Below are 21,495 nucleotides of genomic sequence, written 5' to 3'. Positions count from 1 at the left end.
TTTGGTTTTGAATCGGGTAGGAGGTATTTTTATTTCTACTCATTTTATTGAGGAAATGGTGAAATTAATTCTTTGGCCTTCTCATTTCACTTTGAACATGTTAAAATGTTTTAACTCATTCAGGTTGAATGTTAATATTATGTTTATAGGCAGATTTAATAATTTGTTACAGTCAGTATTTTACATTATATTTTAACATAATCAAGATTCCCATTATTATTATTATCATTATCATCATTATCATAATTATTACTATCATTATTACATGCAGTTATCTAAAGGGACCAAACCAGTGGGTGCTTCGTAATACCTGGTAAACTTCAGAAGTTTGAATTTTTGTTCATTTTCAGAACAAAAACATCTGTGTAAATGCTGTGCTCAGGCACTCTCGTTGCTTGGAGGATTCTGTGCCCAGTGGAAAAGCTCAACTGTTCTCTGGCCAACAGCACCTCCAGTAATTCCCTTTTATTTCCTTGGTTTGAGCAGGGAGAGAAAAATACTTTTTTGAAAGAATTGGTCTGATCTGACCTCCTTTTTGCTATTTACCCCTTTTGCCTCTGTAATATGACAGTTGGATGCTATGGTCATTTTCATGAATCATAGAAGTCACACGACACATTATAGACATTTGTTTTTTTGAATTCCAAAAGTGATTCATAATGCTGCTTGCCTGAGATTTGGAAAGCTGCAAGACTGGCCGACAAAGCCATTCCAGAGCAAAACAATTCAACAATTGTCTGCTTTTGCTGCATGTTAGATAAAGCATGAGTCAGTTTTAACAGATTGTTTTGGTATTTGCATAGCTCTTTGACCAACTGTATCTGAATGCAAAATACTTCTATTTTGTTGGGATTATCTAGAATACTGAATTGCTTTGACGCTTTAGGAATGGATTTAAAATTGTTCCTTGTTGGATCAAGCTTTGCGTGATTACCAGTTTACAAAAGGAGAAGCAAGCAGGAGGTCTGGCTGACAACCAAGGCCCACAAGTGAGCAAAAGAGGATCTGTATACTGTGGGTAGTGTGGAACTTGAAAGGTTTTTTACAGCGGTGAAGTATGTTTTTCCTTTTGAAGGCACTGAGTTGAGATGAATACTTTAGCTCTCTGATGACTATGCTAGCAAGACTGGGCACCCCTTTTGGCAAACTTGCTAGGGCAGGGTGGTGGGGCCAGCTGTGCTGGTGGAAGGGTCCAGTGCTGGCTTTCTGTGAGGCTGCTCTGTTGGTACATTGGGGCCATTCTGTGGCTGTTTCTTGCCATTAGGGATTGCTGGATTGTACGGAAATCTTAGCCTGCTGCTGATGGGGCCAAGAGGAATAGTACAAAACGTATCACAGGTGTCCCCACAGACAGATTGAATGAACCCTTTTTGCCCCTATCAGCCGTAACAGAAATGGGGAACATTATGTTCTTACAACCAGAAGTTTGAAATTCCATTTCTGCATTGCTAAAACACAAAGCCTGTGATAAAGATTAATTCAAACTTCAAACCCAAAGCGCTATTATTCTGGTTATCACATTGATGGGAACTAGAAAGAAATGCACTGAAGGAAATTATTGTATACCACAGCCTGTAAAGTTACCCAATTGTCTGTTGGGTTTTGTTATAAAAAGCTGTTGAGTAGAGTCAAACTTTCCAGCATAGTAATAAATCCTTCATGTCTTCTAGCTGAAAATTTAAATCTGGAGGAGATGGCTTAACTTTGCACCACCAGAAATGCAAATAACTACTAAATTGCTGTTTTGCGTGGGGGGTCTTATTTATTGATTGATGCTTCCTTTTAAATTTCAGCTGACACTGGCAAGGAGCAGTGAACAGGTGAGTTGTAATACTTCCATCAGCTTCAGGTGCTCGTATATGTTTCTGTATGATAGGAGGGAGTTTTTTGTTCAGGCACACGCAGTGAATGTGCGTGGGCCCAGATCTTCAGTGGCTTTGGGAGAATGTTCAGGGTAACTGAGGATAAATGATTTAAAACTGGGCATTGATTTATGGCAGGGAAAAAGGAGCTTTAGTGTCTCGCACCATGGTGCTGCCAAGTCCTGTACTCCTTAGGAGATGCTCTTCATTGCTGAGCAGCTGGGTAATACAGGCCCTGGCAAAAGGCAGTGGGAGCTGCAGCTGTGCAGCCACCTCATTTTATCAGGAATGTCTCTGCTCTTGCATCAAAAATCTCTTTTGTGTCTTCTGCCTTGGAGGCCTTGACCACATGGAGCCTATCCCAATCACCAGTGTCCTTGATGTGTTATTACAGCAGCCATGAGTCACATAATGCTGTTGTTTAATGATTTTGGATGATTAAACCTCTCAGAGACAAGACTTAGCTCATGGATTTCCATGATTGTGTCTTTATTCAAAGTTCCTCTTTGGACTGGTCTATCATAATGGAAGTTATGCTAAAACTGAAGATTTGCTAAAACAGTGTCTCCATGGCAGAAGAGGCATTTGAGATTATTGCCTTTTATTTATTTATTTATTCTAGTTTTGTATAAACTACTTTTTTGGAGGAGTTGAGGTTTTAGAAGTTGAGGTCAGATTTTTTCCTGCAATTGGATTTGAAGCTTTCCTCCAGAATGCAGACCATATGAAATGCAATCAGGAAGGGCAGTGCCTCCAGAGCTCTACTCCACTGAAAGTGATGGGATTTCCATTTCTGAATTACAATCCTTGTAGATTTTGCTACAAAAGGCATCCGGAAATATTTTATAGGGAATGAATCCTTCTTTGGCAAGCAACACACTGACTAATGCATCTCTTCCATTGCTAATTTTGTGATTAACATTACAGATGGGTAAATCTCTACAGGTTTTGGGGGTCATATCTGGTTTGCATATGCATTTAGAAGTTTGGATGTCTCCCAGCTACTTTCCCCTTTTAAGCAACCCTCACGTAACTGCAAAGAAGGCAGCAGGGCTCACACCAGGGTGAATTTTTGGTCTCCAATCTGTAAAATTGGGTGGAAAATATAATGAGAACAGTTGCGAGGTTTGTGGCATTTCCTTGTCCTGATTTTTAGCTAGAACTACCACCAGCTCAGTCATCGTCATAGCATCTTGGCATGTGCAATCACAGTGTGGGGCAGAAACCATAAATTCAAAACTGCCACAAAACTGCCTAAAATAACAACTGAAGTTGAAAATCCAGACTGTCAGAGAAGTTTGAGAATAGCTCTAGGAAAAGGTGAATTTATGGCATAATCATCTCACCTGTCTTTAATTACAGGCAATCTTTTGGACATGAAGGTTGTTGGGAGTAGTCAGCATGGATTCCCGAATGGGAAGTTGTGCTCAACCAACCTGGTAACCTTGTATGATGAAATTACTTGTTTGGTAGATGAGGGCAGAGCAGGTCAGAAAGCTTTTTGACTGCAATAGATTCTCGTAGAGACAGAGTTGAAGTATGGCTGAGGTCAGCAGATGGTTAGGTGGACTGAAAACAGGCTGACTGGCGGAGCCTAGGCAGTGTGGTCAGTGGTATGAATTCTAGCCGGAGGCCAGTAACTTGCAGTGTGCCCCAGGCATCAATACTGGGTAGAAGACTGTTTAACATCTTCAGTAATGATCTGGATGATGGGGCAGAGTGCACCCTCAGCAAGTTTGCTGATAACCCAGAACTGGGAGGAGTGGTTGATACACCATAGGGTTTCCCTGCCATCCAGAGGGACCTTGGCCCCTGGAGAAACGGGATGACAGGAACCTCACACAGTTCAGCAAGGACCAGTTGAAGGTCATGCACCTGGGAAGAAACAACCCCAAACATCAGGGCATACTGGGGGCCAACAGGCTGGGAAGCAGCTTTGTGAAAAAGGACCTAGGGGGTCCTGGTGGAAACCGAGTTGACCACAAGCCAGCAGTGTACCCTTGTGGCAAAGAAAGCCATATTATTTAACCATAAAACCAGAATTTGCCATCTCTTTCCCTTAGGATTTCATTAAGAAACTTTGCTGTCTCTGAACACACAAAAGAAAGGGCAGAGATTGTGCCAGATAATAAATATCTAGATTTTGATGAACAGGTCTGACAGATTCCTCCACTTGAGGCCCCATTGGTAAGCAATTTATCTCACTTACCTATCTTTGAAGAAAAACGTTTCTCCTCTAATTTGTGCGACTCCATCAAACACAATGTCATGCTTGCAGAGCTCTGGAGTGACCGGTCCAAGGGTTGGACGTGGGCCTGGCCCTGGTCCAGGTTCGACGTCAGTCGATGCTTCTGTAATGGTGGACAGAGATATTCTGTTAACTCTGAAATACAGTGCTGCACAGGTTACATGGAGAACATCAACTACCATAATTTCTAGAAGGGGAATAATTTGAGGCAGTGCTTGAAGGACAAAAAACCTGTAATAAAATCTTTTCAGAAGGGTGGTTGAGTACAGCTGAGAAGGCCTCAGGTTCCGTCCTGCCTTAATCTGCTGTGTGGCCTCCTTCAGGGCACTGAGCCTGTGTGATTGTCTATCCATGTTGAGCTGCATAATTAATTTGAAAGGTATTCAGAAGTGACTATACTGGGTTCAAATAGTAACATCACAGTTTTTATTTTACTGGCTTCTAAAGAAAAGAAACACCTTTCAAAGTCCTTCTATTCAAAATTATCTGCAACTCTGCTGAGAGAGACGTCAAAGTGGGTTTCTCTTCTTTCTAGGAGTGCCAACGTTTTGCAAGTAACAAAGATGCATTTTGAGCCATTTGTATGTCTTTCTGCCCCAATCAATAATCAAAATGTGCTCTTCATAACATGCCCTTTGCCATCTGGCTTATTTTATTTTGGTTTATTATTTGGTTGCTGCTGTGTTGCCTTATGAGACATTGACATCAGGTTGATCTACTGTATGAAACGAAGTGGAGTGTGGCTGATTTGAGATAATAATAATGGAAGAAAACAAAGTTTTTTAAAAATACGTTATATAGAAAGCAGTTTGTAAAGGATTATATCAGTCATAAAGAGGCAAGAAAGATAGTTTCAGGTTTTGAAGTGTGCCTTGAGACAACTGGGTTATACTCTGAACTCTAACAAAGATACTTTCTTTGTGTGAGCTTAGAAAACTCACTTAACCTTGCCCATGTCTCAATTCCCAGTCTTAATTAAAGCTGCTAAGAACAAGGAAAAAATGGAGATTCAAATCAGTTTTTTGATAAAAAGGTGTCTCGTGTGGTGTAATCATTTTGGTATATACTTATTATCATTTCTATAGGTGTTGAATACTGTAGAATAATAGTCACAATTAGGAAGATTAAGAAGTGAAAAGCACAGAAAGAGACGGTATAGATTTTCTTTGACTGCTTAACTGACTGTGGTATACTTGTGCCTCTAGAAGGTAGAAAATACATACATGGGAGGAACTTCAGCCACAATAATACTTATGCATTTTACTAAGAGTATCTGTGGAGAAAATAATAAATTTTAAAGATGTAGCAACATAAAAATACTTCAATCCACTTTTTCCTCCAGGAGCTTTCCAAATATGTTTATGTCAAAGTATCAGCTCTCACACTCTCTGCAAATGTTATTGTGACTGTATGGCTTGAATTGTTGTGGGAAGGCAACATGAACTCTTTCCGAGCTGGGACAGAAAACAACATCCTTCGCCTCTTACAGGGAGTTGCGATCTGGAAAGCTCAGAGTGTTGTAGACAATGACACCCAAACCCACCCGCATCAGGTATTTCAAGCTAGAGAAAAGCACGGCATTTCATTGTCCCAGTAAAGGTGTTAGAAATTTTCATCTAAAGATTTGGTTATGCAGAGTTCTGGAGCTCCTGTTAGTTCAATAAATTTAGTGATCCTTCATCGTTAAATTGTGATACGTAATTGAAGTAGGAGCCCTAGTAATAACAAGAACAAAGCACGGAGGAAGGAATAGAGCATGTTTCTGGCACTGGTGATATTGTGCAGGCTGTAATTTACTGCAAGTTCTGAGTCCCAAACCTCAATCTGTGCTGCATGCTTTTCTGATGAGTTCTGTTGGTGAGGGAGGACTTTACCGTATAGCTCCTGGATCCCTTTAATGTCATCCTGGGAAAGTCGAAAGTTCTTGGTGTAGGTGTAGATAGGGGCCATAAGAGCTCCTGGATCCTCAGAGTGCTCTAATCCCATGGCATGGCCAAATTCATGAGCAGCAACCAAGAAGAGACTGTACCCTAGATAACATAGCAGGATAGTATTAGCTGCTTGCATCTAAACAGAAGTGTATCGTGCAGGTTATTCATAGTCTTATAATTTTATTTTCCTTGCTACTCATAAAAAATCTCCCAATAATGAATATCATAATTAGTATTTACAGCCTCCAATGCTGAATGTTGTACATGTTGCCAGAAATGGTATTTCATTAGAGAGATTCTAAAACCTCTCCTGTAGTTGATATTTGCTGCTGTCTCACATGCAAGTGACTTTGACCACAGTCTTAATACTTCTGTGAAAAAAGATAAGCGTAGGAAGTAAAATCAAACTACTTTTTTTTTAAGCACAGAATTAAATTTGCAATCTAGACCTCAAATTTTACTTTTCATCATGAAATGGCATGCAAGTGGTAAGCAGGTCTCTGTATCTGTAGTGTTGTACCAAATATTGTTAGGTTAAAAAGCTTTTATCATAGGATGACATTTTATCAATTATGCCCAAACAGTGTCTGAAATTTGATGGTTACTTTCCTCCTAAAAGAAAAATCTGAATCTACCATTTGTTTGTAAATGTGTAAAAAGTCTTTTGCTATATTTAATTTTACCCATGTTACGAATAAAGACAAAGATTAACAAAACTAATTAACCATACAAACTTTATCTTGTCTCTTATTTTTTTAAATATAGATTTTTATCTTTAGCAATATCAGTCACAAATTTACTAATTTTTTTTACATTTAGCATTTGTTCCTAATTTGGCCAATATCAGAATGTAGTTATTACATACAAGTGAAATACTATAGTGCTTGTGGCTTTTAGCCTTGGAAGGAAAAACTTGTGCTGAGAAAAACACTTACTTATTTATTGAATGTTTTTGGGGTCTATGTTTTGGAAGTATACTTCATCCATATAATTTTAGAAAATCTGCATGAGGCTGATGAGCTCTGAGACTTGACACTTTAACAGTAGTCTCACATTTAAATGTAGAGGTTTTGCTCAGATTTCGGGGTGGAGAGAAGTAGTGTACCCTGACAGTAGTGATGAGAATGACGTCATCGTAGGTGTGATGTCATTGGTGGGGTCCATATGCTGTTACCATTTTATTGCTCTGACAAACTGCGTTACCTTGATCTGGACAAAAGCCCCACTTGCGGTCGTCATCATAGCTACTGGTAGAAGCACACCACAGCTTGCCGTCGTTGCGACCCGCACTCGTACAGGACTCATATTTATTCCCAAGGAAGATGAAGGGGAATACACAAGGGGCTCCCTCTGAATTTCCACCAACTGTTGACATGGCTATGGAAAATGCCAGAAAAATACAGTGACAGTGAGGAGGGAATCCCTTTTGTGAGATTAAGCTGATGCATCTTCTGCTAAACTACACTGTAAAAGAAAGTGGAAAATCTGTGGTCCTGTTAAGAACATATGGACTGACATTAAAAGTAATATCTGAAAAGAAAGTTGTCTGACACAGAAAATGAAAAAAAATAGGCATTGCCATTGCAATGAACTCGCCAATAGTTTTGGTCGGAATAAGAATGAGCCCTGGACTGGTGATTGCAGCTCTGAGGAAGCAGCAGTTACAGTTTTGCGGAAGGTGCTCGCATAGCAAGTATCTTTTGGTGGTCTTTCCTGGTGATGTTTTAAAGAGTGTCTCAAATAGGTTGAAGGTAGGTTTAGTGTTCAGAAAGGTTTAAGGGCTATTGAATATCCACCTGGTCAGTAGGTGTCCCACCGACACATAAGCTTTGAAGTAAAAAAACCCAAAAGGTCCAGAAGAGGAGTCATATCAAGGAGGACTTGTTTTGTACTGAGAGCAGGGTACAGTTTAAAAGCATTTAGTTGTAGATATTTCCAAAGAAAAGGATATCAAATGTGGAGGATTTTTTTTACCCTTTTTTTGTTTTTTTTACCAATACTTTTGCAAAAACTTGTACGTTTTTCTGCTAAGTGTGTTCTCATCTGTGTAGTACATGGCAGTAATAGATAAGAAATAACATTTGTATATACATGTACAAGTATTTTCGGGGGGAAGATGCTTTAGCTAAATTTAAAATTACAGTTTACAATGGGTATCATAAACAGAATAGGAAAAGAATATAAAACTCATTTAAATTAATTTACACTGCTACCTAGCAATTACAGTTCTTTTCAAATTACGGTCTGTCTTCTGGGAAGGTACAAGTGAGCAACACAGAGGCAAAGCTGGTTGTGTCCCTAATTATTTATTATTTTTTTTCTCATTCATTATTATTAGTTAATAAGCGAGAAATTAATTAAAAAAACCCCAAACCCATAGCTGTGTCAAGTAAAAAACTTTTAACCTGGAAAAAAACTTAAATAGGCGTATTTCTTGGTTCCAGTGATAGAGACTGTGGAAATATTGATTCTAGATATATTGGTTCTTTTGTTGAACTGTTCTTTAGATTTTTCTTTTCCTAACTGTGTAGCAAGTTAAAACGAATCTGATCCTTTCTTTTATTTTTTTTTAAAAAGTTCTGTAAGGTAAAGTTGAAGGGTTACGCCTGGTTATCAAAAGAAACAGGAAGCCAAATACCAATACATTAACTGGTGAGGCCACTTTCAAAAGACTCAAAATCCAGGATGGATGTACGTTCGAATGTAGCTTCAGGTGCTACAGGTGGAGTGTCGCTTCCCCTTGGCTCTGTTAAAAGCCTGAGATTTTAGAACTGCCATAGCTCTACTTACACAATCTAAGTACTTATGGGACTCTGGTCTCTATCCTAAAATTCTACACCTGCCAAGCTATACAAGGCTATAAATTAATCTTTGTTCCTCTATGTAATAAAACTTGTTAAAAAGTATAAAAAATTGGGAAGAAAGAAGAAATCTATTTTCCTGGCGAAACCATATCACTTCTTTTGAATTGCTGAAAAGATCTATTAGCTCAAGCTTAACATACTAACAGGATTTTGTTTTCCAAGTGTAAATGGTAAGTATTAAGCTAAAATATTATGCATGGTTTCTTCTGCCACATGAGACTTCTCTTCCAAGGCCATTAACAAATGGTAATCTACTCATAAATATCCTGCAGTGGTAGGCGTTTAGTGCTATGGTTCAATGACATTTGTGTATCCCTCATAAACTTTGTGTGCTATGGCATACCGTATCATTTACAAAGGTTGCTCCTGTCCTAGTTACTTCCTTGGGCACCTATGCTGAAATTGTGCCTAACGCATCAACTTTTGTGTGCTCTGGTGAAGGTGTAAAAAAAAAAAACCCAATGACAAATTAGACTGTGTTATGCAAGCAACATTCCTCATACCAGTCTCCGGACAGAATCCATATTTCTTATCTCGATCATAGTCTTCAGTGGTTCCACACCATCGGTATCCATCTGTCCTGCCTTCTGTTGTGCACTGGTCGTAGGACTGGCCTTGAAATTTAAAGGGAAATTTGCATGGCTGCCCGTCACCATTGCCGCCCATTGTAAAAAGTGCTGTAGGGAGAACGAAAGAGAAAAATGTCAGTATGTGACATTCAATATCAACAAGGAATCACAATGTGCCAACAGCAATGTGTGAAGGTCCTGACAGAGATCAGACAGCCATCGCGCATGGTTCAGTTCACGCTTAGAACCTCTATTTTACACCAAGAATGAAGTGCCTTGGCAAGATAGAAAAGGGAAGTTACATTCTCACGAGTGAATAGAAAAGAATGAGTGATTGATCTTTAGAAATGAACTGCGAGTGAAGAAAATTCTACCAAGCTGTTTGAATGTGGTTTGCATTGTGTGTATCCTTTATGGCCCGTCTCATCACATGGAATTAACATCCCTTCTGGACAACACCACTTAGAAAAAGGATTCTGAGAAAGTCACTCATGTTCCTTAGTGCTCTGCTGATTCATTTACCTTGGATCAAAAGTGTCAGCTAGAATGGCAAGCTTCGTACAGAGCCACAGACAAATCAGATCAGTTTTTCCTGATGGCCACCTGTGTACATTTTCAGGTTCTTTAAGGGGATGACATACACTAGCGTTCAAGTCAGATAATAACCTGTAGACTTTTCCTCTAGGCTTTGCTTCTCATTTCGAAGAATCCCCACAGCTGGGCTCAGGCACGCAATAGATAAGCAAGAGGGGACAAATATGACTCCTCCGACAAAGCTGAACACCGGAGGCTTTGTTAATGTTCCTGAAGGTAGTGTATTGGTCTTCTAGGGGGTATTTATTGGCCATCTACATACGCAAACAAGGCCTCAGAGCTCAACCCTGAGAACCAGAAATCTCCCTCATGGATGGAGTACAGATTTAACTGAGTCAAGAGTTCTGGGACGTGGTTTAAGATTTCAGTAAACCTTCTGGAATGTCTAGAGGAAGACAGATAAAATCTCTCATGCTGATATTAAAAAAACGTATGTCCAAATTTACATGAAAATGCAGGGACTTGGAGCATCTAACGTCTTGTGAATCTGCTCTGTCTTATCTTGGCTGCTCTGTATCCCTGGGAATCCTTAATGGTAGGAGAGTGTCTGAGTGCCATGTGCTAGTGAGAGGAAACCATGAGGGCAACAAACTGGGCCGGGCCTTGCACTGAACAGACAAAAATCCTTCATGCAGCCATGCACTAATTCCCCTTGAGATTTAAGAACAGCACCTCAGAATGAAACACATCTGTTTGAATTCCCCATGTCAAGTGTGCATGATGTGGCATTTTGTAAGGCAAGGGGACACCTTTCTGCCTCTCCTACCCCCAGTTTAAAGCTACAGCTAAAACCCCAGCGTGTATGTGGGAAGGTGGCAGGTTATTACTGACTTTGCTGTTGTCATTTTTGATGACCAAAAAGCCATAATAATGTCTTTGTGTAGGGTTTGAGGGGCTTTGCTTTTGCTTAATCTGATACATTGATGGAAAGAGACATATGAGTGTGCTTCACCTTTAAGAATAGTAATGAATAAAAATGCTAGACCTTTTCTGGCCGAAGAGAGACAGGGAAGGACTCTAATGATGGGATATTGTGACACAGATGATTCATTTTGCCTTTTCCACTTAAATCTGTAATTGGCCACAGTATCAGGGGCAGGAACCAGTAAGTTACTGAAATAGATTCCAGTCTCACTAAGGAGAGGACTGCTCTGCAAAGCTTTGCAGTCCGGGCTCACATGGACCAGTTTGCTGAACTTCTGTTCTGGCCAAGCTCTCATCTGTATCCTTCTGCATCACAGGCATGGAAGCAGCCACGCAGAGGTCCTGTCTCCAGGCAAAAGATAACATACGCTGCCTCCCTAAGAGAGCAAGCTGCAAATGTTTGCATTTTGTCTTGCCTACTGAAGTGTTAGGAATCGTGCATTAACTAGGACTGTGACTATCGTGATTGTAGAAAGACTTTTTAACAAAGAAATGATAGGATTGGAAGGCAAAATTAAACCGAATTGTTTAGATGACTCATTTACCACATGAGCTGCTTCCAGCTTTAGATCTGGCAAACTCTGTATTTTAATAGCCATTTTTTATTGGTTTAAATGTAGTTAAGTTGCAAAAACCTTGTGGAAAGTCAGTCTCTTACTGCTTTGTGTGGAGTCTTTCTGAGTCACAGTCAAAATGCAGTTTCTCATCATGTGATGGTAACAATGGTTTTAAGTTTTCAAATCCTGCCCCCTGCCTTAACTAGAAAATTATTTGCTTTAGTGTAAATGAAAGCTAAAGACAGAGACCAGGTCAGTATTCCCCAAAACAAAACAAAAGCTTTATTTACTTGTCAGGGGACCTTAAAGGGCCTGACTCTTTTTCTGCATCACGCTAAGCTCAGCAATTTAAAAATCGGTGAAGATATGCTGATGTGAGAGCAGATTCAGGCTGGACATTACTAATCTGTGAGTTGCACTGCACTGCACCGTTAGCTTTTCCCAGAAAAATCAGCCAGTTGTGATGTACAGAAACCTCAGGCTGGAAAACTGCTAAACACCCTGTGGCACAGCTCCAAGGTGGAAGTAGCTGCAGCTTGCTGAAGGTTCTCCCTGGGAGAGCAGTCAAGCAGCAGCCTACAAGAACTGTGACCACTGAGGGGGAGATACAGGCAGAGTACAGGTCTCAGTAACATTAGATACTGGAGGACCAAAGTTAGGAGCTTAAACTCCTTGTAGTATCCGTGGGGTTGGGTAAAGAGAGAGATTCAAGATCCCTTGATCCCATATGGCAAAGGAGAGGTTCAGCACACCTGTGTAAGATTTAAGTAATAGGCAGATAACTTTCTGCTTTCCCTTCTTCTGCTTTGACAAGTGATAGTTGAATCTACAAAATTAAGATCTGGGATGAACTTTAGAAGAGTCTGATGCAACAGCATAGCTTTAAAAATGTTTCCAAATATGCAGGGTGGCTCTATAACAAGAAGAATTGAAACTAGCTTCAGTGAATTAAATAGGAGAGAAACAAACACTGGCAACTAGGAAGGTTGCCCCCCAACACAGAGTCTATGATGTAAATCCTTGCCTATCTGAATTTATTAGCTGGGGTTTAGCATATGGGGTCTTGGAATAATAAGTGAACAATGCCACTCTGAATTTAATAAGAAACATCTGTGTATAACTGTTCGAGGATCTTGCGAAACAAATACATCAGAAACAAAAGGCTGAAACCCTTCCCTTCTGTTTCAGAACCTTGACACGAGCATTTCCAGGAGCATCAACTTCCAGAACAAACTCTCCCGGAGAGAGCTTCACTGCTTAAGTTTTCAGTCTTGTATGAATTTCAGTTTTATAAAGGTATTAGTCAGGGTATGTGAATCTTGGTTTGTTCTATAATTTGGGCTTCATTCTGACTATATCTGAGCATTTAAAGTATTTCAAAGAAATAAGCCCAATTTTGCTCTTTTTTGGCCAGAAGAATTAACCTGAGGGAGAGGAGATTTGGGGAAAGGTGGGGGATGAAAGAGATGGCAAAGTTTTAGGAAATAATAATCGGGGGTGGGGGTGTATGTGCATGTACATGCTTATAATCTACTGAAGTAAATGTTAGGCTAAAGAAGCTAGTTCTGAAAGTCATGTAACTATTGATAATTTATTTAATTTATTTTTTTTTATGAACTGAAGTGTGTTAAAAGTTCACAGTCCTGTGTGTTCATCCCCTACAGTTGTATAAATAGCTGTCATCATGGTAGATGCCAGCTCTGGATGTGATCTATCACAGGCAAATAGGGTTCTGGAAGTTAAAGAATACTTTTTTACCACATTAGGTCTAGAAGACTGGTATGTTCTAAAACAGGTTATCTTTGTAAACCACTAGCATCCTGATGCAGAAAATGTGTAACCTTATATTGGAAAATGTATGGTCTTGCAAATGAACTTGAGAAATCCCCAAAATTTATCAAGCAGGAATCCATTTAGTGTTTGGCTACAAGAGGATACCAGAGAAGTTTTGAAGACAAGGTATCTGAACTTTTTCTACATGCACATATCTATGATCTTTCAAAAAATTACATGTATTAAACTGACACATACATATTAATACATATACTGGCTTTTTTACAGTACTTGTAGAGGCTTGCCTGGGACATACCGGGCTGTTCTTGTGCATTCCTGGCCTGGCAAAACCCTGGCCATGTCTTGTTTTGTTAGCTTTGCATCTTAAGCATCACTAATTTTCTTTCAGCATTCTGCATTCTATTCTCTTGTACTGACTGCGTGCGGCCATAATATTATAAATAAATTTAGTACTGTTCCAAGCAGGATTAGCATGAGTTGACAAAAGCTCCATTGTTTTATTTCATTTTCTTTCATAACTCTCTTATTATTTGTTACGACACAGCAGTAGCAGGCAGGAGTTTTAGTGATCCCATGGATCCATTGCTCAGGATGTAAGGTAGCAAGAGTGATGAAACACTCCCTGCTGCCAAAAGCTCATAGCAGCTGGTTATCTGCAAAGGGGAAAAAAGTGAATGTGGGGAGCTGCAGTACTGGGAATACCTGTGAATATAGGTGCCAGCACTGGAGCTGGCAAACAGGAGATGGAACAAGTGGCTAAAAGCCCTTACCTTCTCTACTCTTCTCACTGCTGATAAATTAGCATAGTAGGCTACAGCCAATTATACTCAATTTCTTCTCTAAAAGTTTCCTGCTGTGTGATACACAGGACAACAAATTAACACTCATACAATAATATATTGTCTGAGATCTTATATCCAATGGACTCACCAAGATTTGCAAGCCTATAAACACATGTTCCTGATGCCTAACAGCAAACGTATTGTCATAATTCCATTTGAAAGATAATAATCATATGGTGTATATTTCTTTAAAGTTATGGCTATATTAAAGTATTATACACATTGTCTAATCTGTAAATAAGTGTTGCCAAATATATAAATTGCTTGTGAAACAGAGGATTCTGTTCATATTCCAAAAAGTTAGAAATTAAGCATGATCTTAGCTTTCCTAGACCCTCTAGCAGTTTTATACAGATACTGAGTTACGATTTCTGACATACAGTCTCATTCCTGTATCTAAAGTGAGCTGTTGGCACTGCTTTGTAAGTAAGAGCCCTAAGACCTTCATTAAAAATAAAAAACTATATTCTAAAAATGCAAGTGCTCTCCTGGCTAGCAATTTGCAATGTATCAACATACAAATAACTTTGTACCAGCTTAGATACTCACTTGCAACTCAATCGTTTTTCTTTTGAAAAATGGTGTGAGGTCATTTAAAGGGTGATTTTTGACAATAAGTGTCCTGTTGCACTAAAAGGGCTCCTAGAGTCAGAGGATCTGGGCCACCAGTTGGTGAAGTTGGTATGCAGAGTTATAGACGTTTGGCTTAATGGGTTTCATCCTTAACTGCTAGTTTTTGTCAGTTACTGCTCTGGAAGGAGGTGCAATCTCAATTGTTTGTGGAATGGCCTGCAATTTAGGGAGATATTGCTGTCATTTTGTGTGCTCCATCTCCAAATTTGTCCCTATCTGTACTCTAAAAGGAGGTTGTCTTTCCTGGCTTATGAAACTCAATTTGTAGTTCATTGATGTATATATGGGGCTGACATTGCTTTGGGCATATCTTCAGTATGTCCTCGTTTTTAGAGAAAGGCCTTGCCTGGGTTATCATCAGCGACAGACTCCTACACCAAGGGAACCTTTAGGGAGTTTTGTCTGCTTAGATACCGAGGAGATACTCGAGAGCAGTAAATCTAAATCTGCCAGAAAGGAAGTGGAAAAAGTACTAGAAATAGTGGATGAGCAAATAAGTAGGGAACAGCCTACCAGGAAAAAAAACCAGTAGAAACAATGATCTACTTACACTCATGGGGACAAAATCCATATTTGCCATCTGCATCAAAGTCTTTGGTTGTGGAACACCAGAGGAATCCATCGCTGCGTCCAGCATCTGTGCAACTGGTGTATTCCTTGCCATTGAACCAGAAGGGAAATTTGCAGTATTCACCATCTGCGTTTCCGTACTTCACTCTAACCACTGTAAAGAGAACAAATGCAGTGGTGAAATTAGTCACCAACTGATATAAAAAAAAATACAGTTTCTGGACATCTTTTCTTGAGGGATACTGGTATAGAAATGCAGGCTGAATTTCCACTTTGAAATTCAATATGCTGCTGGTCTCTCCATTGGCAAGATGTTCATAGCTGAAATAATAACTGGTAATTTTGAAAGAATTACATGGATATTACTCATGGCAAAGTGTTAGAATGAACAGTCTTAAAATCCGCCCAGAAAAATATATATGTTGTTGTTACTATGGCAAGGCAAACTTATAAACATGCTGTTAATACATTTAGTAATTTAATTTCTTTGGTAATATGGTCTAAAATGTTCAGTATAGTTTGAAAGGTTCCAGGCAGCAGCTGAGCTTGAGCTGAACATGCCTTGTGCCTCATAAACCACTTTGGCATTTCCAATGTGACTTGAATGAGATCTGCTGCAGCACTGGGGGACAGGGTGGTAACACAGGCACACCCAGGTCCTGGGCTTTATTTCAGTTTGTCACGTGTAGCCTTATGACTGCAGAAGTGGTGCTGTAATACACGTTAATGTATAGGTAATTCACTTATCCATAGCATTTCTTTTAATGGCAATAACTAACTGGATGCTTGTGCAGTATTTCCACTAACAGGGAAAACAGGTTCCTCTGGTTTGTTGTTAGTCTGAGGCAGGGCCCTAGCCCAGCTAGCACAGCTACCAGTCAGTGCTTCTGCTAAAGTTAAAAGAAAGCCAAACAGAAGGCAGTTGACCATTCTGGTATTGAAGTTTAATTATTTTTTTCAGTGGGAGGACAGCTGAGAAAAGTAGAATTTGAAATGAAAGGCAAACATGAGTTTGCATTCTTGTTCCAAGTTTTTTGAATTATTTTACAATAGAAGAATTGCAATTAGTACTATATGATTATGGCAATGATCAAGCCAAAAAAAGAGGTTCCAAACTACTTGGTCTTGTTTGTCTAGTGCATGTGATGTATCTGGACTTCAGTTGTTTTTTTTCTGAAGGGCATGGCAGCTTGCCTGTTAAAGATTCTTGGAGGTGTTCTTAATCCAGTGTTTGATGTCAATTTTGTTTCAGTCAACAGCATGAGGGATTTATATTCCATTTGTTTTTGACAGATACCACAAGTATATAAAAACTTAATCAGGTGGGTGGTTCAATTTTTAACAACTGGAGCCACAGCTTAAGGAATCTTAAAAAGGGTATGTCAGCAGAAAAACAACGATCAGTCTGCCTCTTACAAATGGACTTGAAGATGTTTTAGTTTGAGCCTGAGTCCCTGAAAACTGAAACATTCAAAATTGTAGTTGTGGCTTTTTACTTTTCCCACAATTCATGAAGGTGTGCAGCATCAGGCCTGTTACTAATTCAGTTTTTCAAGGGGCAACAGTACAGGAAGAGAAAGGGAAATCCTAGATAACATTTTTTTAGGAATCATATAAACAGGTCGTAGATACCAATTTAAATTGTGTTAATTAATTTTCATCCCCTAACATTTCTTGACATGTCAATGAAGACATTCAGTGCAGTGCCTGAAACAGCATAAAAAAACCCATAGCAGCCAGCAGGCCATATGTTCTAAACCATTAAAAAGTCTGGTACCTTGCCCTTCTCCAAGAGTCCACAGTTCATCATCATCAAAGTGGGAGTCTCCTCCAATTCCTGGCCCCGGTGCAAAGGCATGAGCCAGGAGACCGTCTTTGCCGTCAAATGGATAGCCATCACCATGTTCTGCAGGCAGCAGAAAAAAAAAGAGCAGTTTCGAATGACCTCAGCTCTGTCAGAGTCTGTACATGGATTATGATTATCATGTGTACTTTCCCACCCAAGACAGCAGCAGAATACTTGAGTGACTTTATTGGTATGGGTTTTTCTGGCAAGACTGAACCAGAAGAGAAGCAGCCAGTTCTTACAAAGAATATGAAGTGTCAGTACTGCAGTTGTCACAGCATGTTAATTTATATCTCGTAAGTATTGTGGACAGAAATCAAAGATAGTGAAGAACAGTGAAATATTGTACATTGAATGTATGACTGCATACACATTGCTGTTTCTCAATGGAGACTGGGAGGGAGCTGTAAAATGGACATTGCAGATGAGGGGTATTTTCAGATAATTCCTATCAGTCTCCAGCACAGAGATTGGAAAGTAAAGGCAGATTTCTTTTTGCAGGCTACTCTTTTTCTGCAGCACCTCAGACTACTGTGCTCTTTCCTTTGTGCAGGATGCTAACTACTTCAAGCAGGAAAGCTGAGTGTCCCAGCAGTGGGCCTCCAGAAAGCCAGCTCTTACTCAGTGCTCTTGATTCCTGTGAATGAGCCTATTCCTCCTCCACATCAACTATTCTGAGACTCGGGCAGCTCACAGGGCAGCAGCAGGTTAAGTAGCTCTCCTGTTATTACACTGTAGGCTTTTCTTGGAAGTACACCACGTGTGGGCAAGGCAGGCTGGCAAGGGCATAACCCTGGTATTCATAGCTTTCCCACCACACTGACCTGTGCATCAAAGCTGGCTGCCAGCATCTCCAGTTGCATCATTTCAGGCCTTTCGGTCTGATGTCTTGCCATTTAACAGAAGCCCTAAATACACAGGCCTGATTCTCTACTCTGTTACACTGATTCCGTGCCGGTGTCACTCTCTTAATGCTAGTTCAGTTCACTCATTTCAGTAGACTAGTGTGTCAGTTCTCAAGGAGAAGGTTTTGACATGTATTAGGTGCTTTACCCCCATTTATTTCAAAGCACATCCTTTGCTTAAGAGAAAGCTTAAAAACTAAAAAAAAATCGTGCATGTCCCAGCTCCTGTGAATGTGACATGAAGTGATAAGCATGAATGAATGTGGAAGAAGATCTCGTCCCACTGTTTCTGAGCTGACTATAACCAGCAAGGACTAAAACCAGCAGAAACACTTCTGCTTTTGTAAGACTTCTTTTTTGCAAACCAAGCCAGCCTGGATGAGGATCTGGAGTTTTGAGTTCTGTACAGAATCTCTCAAGCTTTTGAGGTCAACTCATCAGTAGCTAAAGCAAAGAAAACCAGCTTGAAATGGAGGCTTTTACAAAGAGCTCAGTTATTCTTTGAACTGCTCACTTGATTTCCAAAGTCTACCTCCCAAGTGATTGGCTGCACAGTATCTTCATTAGTATTAAAAATTCTGTGACTGTCTGTAAGAAGTTAAAATGCCCCAGGTTTACACTGAAAAGCTATAAACGTTCTTTCAGGGGAAGCCAAAATTAATTGAAAAGGCATGTACAACAAAAATTAATCAGGACACCCATCATCAGCTGGACTCAAACCAGAACTCGGCTTAACATCCGTATTTTTAAATTCCTCAAGACACCGAAGAATGCATTGGAAGCCTGCATTCTGCTATGCAAAAGAACTGAGACCAGCTATAGAGTGAAAATTGAAAGCCATAGGTCCATTTTTAAGCTCCAAGATGTTAGGACCTCCACCACTGTCACTGGAAAACTGATTACAGAGCTATAAATAAACAGTGCAATGACATTCCATTCTCTTCTGTGGCAGGAAGCCAGCTCACATCATCTAAAGGTCTATACCAATATTTCCCAGTTCTATTTCTGATTTGTAAACCTAAATATAATATGTTGCCTCTAGCAATTGTCTTTTGAGAAGATAAATATGGTATAAGAATATTTTATAAATACTTCTCTCTCTCTCTCTCGTATAAGAAAGAAAAAAAAACATCTTAGTGAAATTAGATCTTAGCCTGTATAAGCCAAGTGCAAACTAGGACAAGGTTTGCCAGAAAGGCTCACGTGTACTATTTATTGAGGGAAGATCATTCCAATACTAAGGATTAATGAAAGGAACTAAACCAAAAACATATGTAAAAATAGAAAGATATACCCCATCGGCCAAAATTAATCATAATGTCTGCTTCTCCATCGTTTATTCGGTTAAATCTCAGTGGCGTGACATCACTCCAGACTTGAAAGGCTCGAGCAAAGGCATCATCTACCGTCTCAGGATCCAAATCCGGGGTATAGCCTATAATCCTTGGAGGTAAAAGCAAGAGTTAAATAACACATAACCCCCCTCCCAGTTTTTGTTGTTACTGATCAAAACACTGAGTAGACTCAGTAGTGAAACCAGTTAAGAGGTAACATGGCTGCACATGAGGTCTAAACACTTTTCTTCCATTCAGAGATGTGTTTAGATGCGGTACTTACTATTTATTTTCCTTTGGAATTGACACAGCAGTATGAAAAAAAACTATATAGCCAGAGGCTGTAAGGCCTGCGTGGCAGTGGGCCTCGCACAAAACTGAGGTGCTAGCAAGTCATACTGACATTTAAAACGTGAACACACGAGCACATCTTGATACATAAAAATTATTTGCCAGAAAAAGAGCCCAGTATTGTTGCAGTATTGAAGGAATGTTAGTCCTTCGCCAGTGTACCGGTTACATTGGCGATAGGATATGTGGGGAAATAGGAGGTAAAAGCATGTGGGATGGAGCCATAGGCCTGGCATGGGAAAGGCACAAACTCTTTAGTGCATTGCTTTTTTCATAGATTTTAATTGGACTTCTTAGTGCCATACATTATAGCCAGACAACCTCCACATGAAGATGGGTTTCCAATTCTTTGCTGCTGGGGCTGTGCCTAGTGAGGGAAACCACTTTGTGCCTGAGGAGAATGAGGACAAATCAGAGAAAGCACATCAGCAAATGGGGGCTACGAGAGCTGCTATGGGTTTTTTCAGTGTTTATTAGGCTAGTTGCAGCATGAGGGATGCTTTGAGTCATAACTTGCGAGGAAACAGCAGACCAAGTCAAGCAGCTAAGATAAATCTGTTTGTTCTCATTGATACTAGTTTGTTCCTGGACCACCTAAGGTAATCGGATTTTTTTTATTATTGACTTCAATGAGAGCCATGTTAGTCCCTAACTCTTCAGAGTAAGAGTAAGAACTTAAAACACGCCAAACCTATTGCAATAGGCTTGCTTTAAATCATGTCTGTATATAACTGAAATGCGATTGTTTTGTTTTAAAATTTATTTGATGAACTCCATTTTTATGGCTGCTGAATGCAGAGGAGTTTGTCCTCCTACATGGCCTCTGCAGTCAGTAAGTACTGGTGGTCCTCGCTGAGCAGATGGGCAGGTGAGATACCCCTGCTCCAGTTCCCTTAGGATGCTTGCAGCAAAGCAAAAAAAAAAAGCCAAAACCTCTTTAGTCTCAATCAGAACCATAAAGTTGATCTTTAGATGATTATTTCTGAAATTCTACAATGCTAAAGCATGCGGTAGTTATCCAAATACAAGGAGATTCTAATTCAAGAAATCCCATCCAGCCCTCTGAGCAGCTACTCCGCTTCTAAGTGTCTTGTTTGATTCGTTCTTAAAAGCACTATGTTTGTACGTGAGCAAAACCCAACATCACCAGTCAGTACCTGTATGTTATATGATTCTTTTCCCATTTTGGCTTCCTTGGAAAGAAGTTGTAATTAGCTACATCTGGGTTACCACAGCGGGGTTTCTTCATTGTCTCAATAGTATTTTGATCCAAATCTCCTGTTTCAGGCAGCCCAAAAAATTTCTGCATTTTCTTCAGAGTGTCTTTCAGGACAAATAAATTGCAGTTGTCTTTTGGGCACCCATAGTATTTATTCAGGTATTGCTTGGAAAAAAAGCACAGAACAAAGACTTAAAATTCATAAAAGAACTAGTTAATCATTACAAATAAATACTGTAATACCATGATATCTTTCCATCCATAATTTGCAAGTTTTCTTTTCAGAATTACTATTATTAGTAACTGAGAGACCAGCAGAATCTCCTTAATTGACACAAACCATCCTTGATCACACAACATGGCTAATTAAGCAATCATCTCCACTATTAGCTATCACCTTTACTTAATGAATTGCTTTCTTAGTAAGTAGAGCATAGAGCTTTAATGTAGAA

At 39.6% G+C, this 21,495-nt stretch overlaps 1 protein-coding gene and 1 long non-coding RNA gene across 8 annotated transcripts in view; one reads left to right on the top strand and one right to left on the bottom strand.

The window, feature by feature from the left end:
* The window catches only part of LOC119157794, a 786,943-nt gene that overhangs the window by 212,874 nt on the left and 552,574 nt on the right, over positions 1-21,495 (top strand). The gene's annotated exons all lie outside the window — the stretch shown is intronic.
* Positions 1-21,495, bottom strand: part of MMP2 (matrix metallopeptidase 2) — a 35,643-nt gene that overhangs the window by 9,821 nt on the left and 4,327 nt on the right. Inside the window, exons 2-9 of the mRNA XM_037409049.1 lie at positions 20,982-21,208; positions 19,434-19,582; positions 17,166-17,294; positions 15,369-15,542; positions 9,409-9,582; positions 7,245-7,418; positions 5,985-6,140; positions 4,072-4,213 (exon numbers count right to left, since the gene is read on the bottom strand). Of these exons, the coding sequence (XP_037264946.1) occupies positions 4,072-4,213; positions 5,985-6,140; positions 7,245-7,418; positions 9,409-9,582; positions 15,369-15,542; positions 17,166-17,294; positions 19,434-19,582; positions 20,982-21,208 (1,325 nt within the window). The remainder of the gene's footprint in view (positions 1-4,071; positions 4,214-5,984; positions 6,141-7,244; positions 7,419-9,408; positions 9,583-15,368; positions 15,543-17,165; positions 17,295-19,433; positions 19,583-20,981; positions 21,209-21,495) is intronic.

Source organism: Falco rusticolus, chromosome 15 (genome assembly GCF_015220075.1).
Source record: "Falco rusticolus isolate bFalRus1 chromosome 15, bFalRus1.pri, whole genome shotgun sequence".
Taxonomy (NCBI): Eukaryota; Metazoa; Chordata; class Aves; order Falconiformes; family Falconidae; genus Falco; species Falco rusticolus.
The sequence above is the reverse complement of the archived record's forward strand: the minus strand, read 5'-3'. Positions and strand labels throughout refer to the sequence as shown.